The following is a 2,372-nucleotide window of genomic DNA, read 5'->3' on the forward strand; positions in this document are numbered from 1 at the left end:
TAAAATACAATTATAAAATACTTCCTTTTAGAAATTCAGTGTATACAGAGTTCAATGTTCTTAAGACAATTTTATTTCTTAAATAAGACTAACACAGCATGTAGTGAATGATATTTAAGATGATAATGAGCTTTATTATAACAGTTCCATAATCGAAATCATTGAACTCTCTAGAAAACTATCTTGCTTATATCTTATTAAGATAGGTTATGATGAAACTTTATTTACTATGACATCTGACTTGTTTTATGAACAAGTATTTTAGTCCCAAAGACTTTCTTTAGGGCAATCTTCATCTCCTTGTTTCTGAGGCTATAAATTAGAGGATTGCAGAGGGGTGTTATCACAGAATAAAACAAGGTCACAATTTTCTGCATTTCCACTGGGTGTCCTGATCCAGGAGTAACATACATCACTATAACAGAGCCAAAAAATAGGATCACAATAGTCAGATGAGAAGTACAAGTGGAGAAAGCCTTGTGTTTGCTTGCAGCTGAGGGCATTCGTAGCACAGCCAGAATCACGAGAGCATAGGAACAAAGGATAAAGAGAAACGTGCCAATCATGAAAATAGCACTGAAAGTAAAGTAAATGAACTGTGTAGTGGTGTCTTCAGAACAGGACAGCATCATCAGTGGGATAGGATCACATATAAAATTGTCAATGGTGTTTGGGCCACAATAGGGCAACTGTGAAATGAGAACAACTGGGGTCAGGAAAAGGATGAACCCACATGACCATCCGAAAATGATGAGGCCAGTATACAGCTGTTTAGTCATGATGCATGGGTAATGCAGAGGACGGCAGATGGCAAGGTACCTGTCGAAGGCCATGATGCAAAGGAAGAAGCCCTCATCGCATCCAAAAGAGAAGAAGAAGTAGAACTGTGCGAAACAACTCACGAAAGAGATGGACTTGTTTGTGGAGAGGAAGTTGGCCAACATGTTAGGGGTGGTTGTGGTGACATAGCATATTTCCAGGAGAGAGAAATTCCCCAAGAAGATGTACATGGGAGTGTGAAGGTGCTGATCCCACCACACGGCACAAGCAATGGCTGCGTTCCCCATCAAAGTCAAGGTATAGGTTGCTGTGAAGATCCCAAAGTAGAGGAGCTGCATTTGGGGGCTTGAGAAAAAGCCTACGAGGATAAAGTGGCTCACAGAGTTGGTGGTTTCTCTGCCAGACACATTCATTAGTCTGGAAGACATTGGTTATTGCATGTTAATGGAATATGCTAGTTCTTTTTGAAACCGTCAAATTTCTTTACAATATTTTTTCATAAACAACGAAGTTTCTGTTAAAGCACAAAACTGTGATCATCACAACTTGCTTCCCAAGAGTATAATATAAGTAAAAACATGGCTTGAGGGCAATCATTAAACTAGGTCAAGATACTAGATTATACATAAAAAGTGCAAAATTTGTCATTTTGAATATGTTGCTTAACCTTATTTGTGTATTTCCTCATGTTTGCCATATAGAGTACATGCGTGTATGTGAAATTTTTCTCTAAAGAATTATGCAAAACTGATTTATTACAATTAGTAACAGTACCAAATGTAATACTTCTTACTTTAAGACATTTCAAAAGGTTCTGTCTCACTGAGATACAATGAGAGGGCACAGGGAATACTCCTTTTTTTGTGCTTTTTTATTCTTTATTTTTTTATTTTATGTCTTGTTTCCTCAGAAGCCTGCTCTTGGCTACCATGTTTTACATCTAAAGTAGAAGAACTACTGTTTATGTATTCTCATTGTGCACAGGGCAATGTAGTTTGTATCAAGTCTGAATGCAACTTGGTGGTTCAGTCTGTTTGTTTCTCATAGCAATCACATCATATCAGGTGGCAATGTAGGGTAGGTACCAGGTTTCTGAAATTATAAGAGTTTTTAAAAATTTGTCCTGAAAGACAAATTCTCCCTTGATCTGCTATGATTATGTAGTAAGTTTATTTTTTAAAAAATTATTTAGGATTTTTATTCTGAATAATTGTATAATTTTCTCAGCTGAGGTTGTTGTATAATATCTGAGAAAGAATAAATGTCGTCTTGTTTGGAGACAGCAGGCTATGGAGCTAGTGAATCTTGACCATTCACTAGAAATGAAGAAAACAAAGTGTCTTTAACTTTAGAACATTTAAATAGTACTTAAGTACATATAGTGGGTACAAAACATACAGAAACAAAGTGAGAAAAAATAATATTAATATTAATGTGAAGCAATTGATATAATATGAATGTTTCAAAAAATATTCCAACTTATGGAATGCCCACAAATTATCTGCCACTTTTATTGAAGAAAAATCTAAAGCATCTCACTTAGCTGCCACACAGGTTTTAGTAGTTATCTCCATAATTAATTTGACTGAATT

At 35.7% G+C, this 2,372-nt stretch overlaps 1 protein-coding gene across 1 annotated transcript; it reads right to left on the bottom strand.

Annotated features, from left to right (window-relative positions):
• Nucleotides 1–227: 227 nt before the first annotated feature.
• LOC107506516 (olfactory receptor 11H1-like) lies at nt 228–1,208 on the bottom strand. Its single transcript, XM_016137215.2, has one exon. It carries the CDS (start codon nt 1,206–1,208, stop codon nt 228–230), a length of 981 nt encoding a protein of 326 aa, XP_015992701.2.
• Nucleotides 1,209–2,372: the final 1,164 nt, after the last annotated feature.

The sequence above is a fragment of the Rousettus aegyptiacus genome, unplaced genomic scaffold (assembly GCF_014176215.1).
Source record: "Rousettus aegyptiacus isolate mRouAeg1 unplaced genomic scaffold, mRouAeg1.p scaffold_m13_p_3, whole genome shotgun sequence".
Classification (NCBI taxonomy): Eukaryota; Metazoa; Chordata; class Mammalia; order Chiroptera; family Pteropodidae; genus Rousettus; species Rousettus aegyptiacus.

Bases quoted from the DNA above. Each gene is read 5' to 3' on its own strand.
- LOC107506516 (XM_016137215.2), bottom strand. From the start codon at position 1,208: ATGTCTTCCAGACTAATGAATGTGTCTGGCAGAGAAACCACCAACTCT.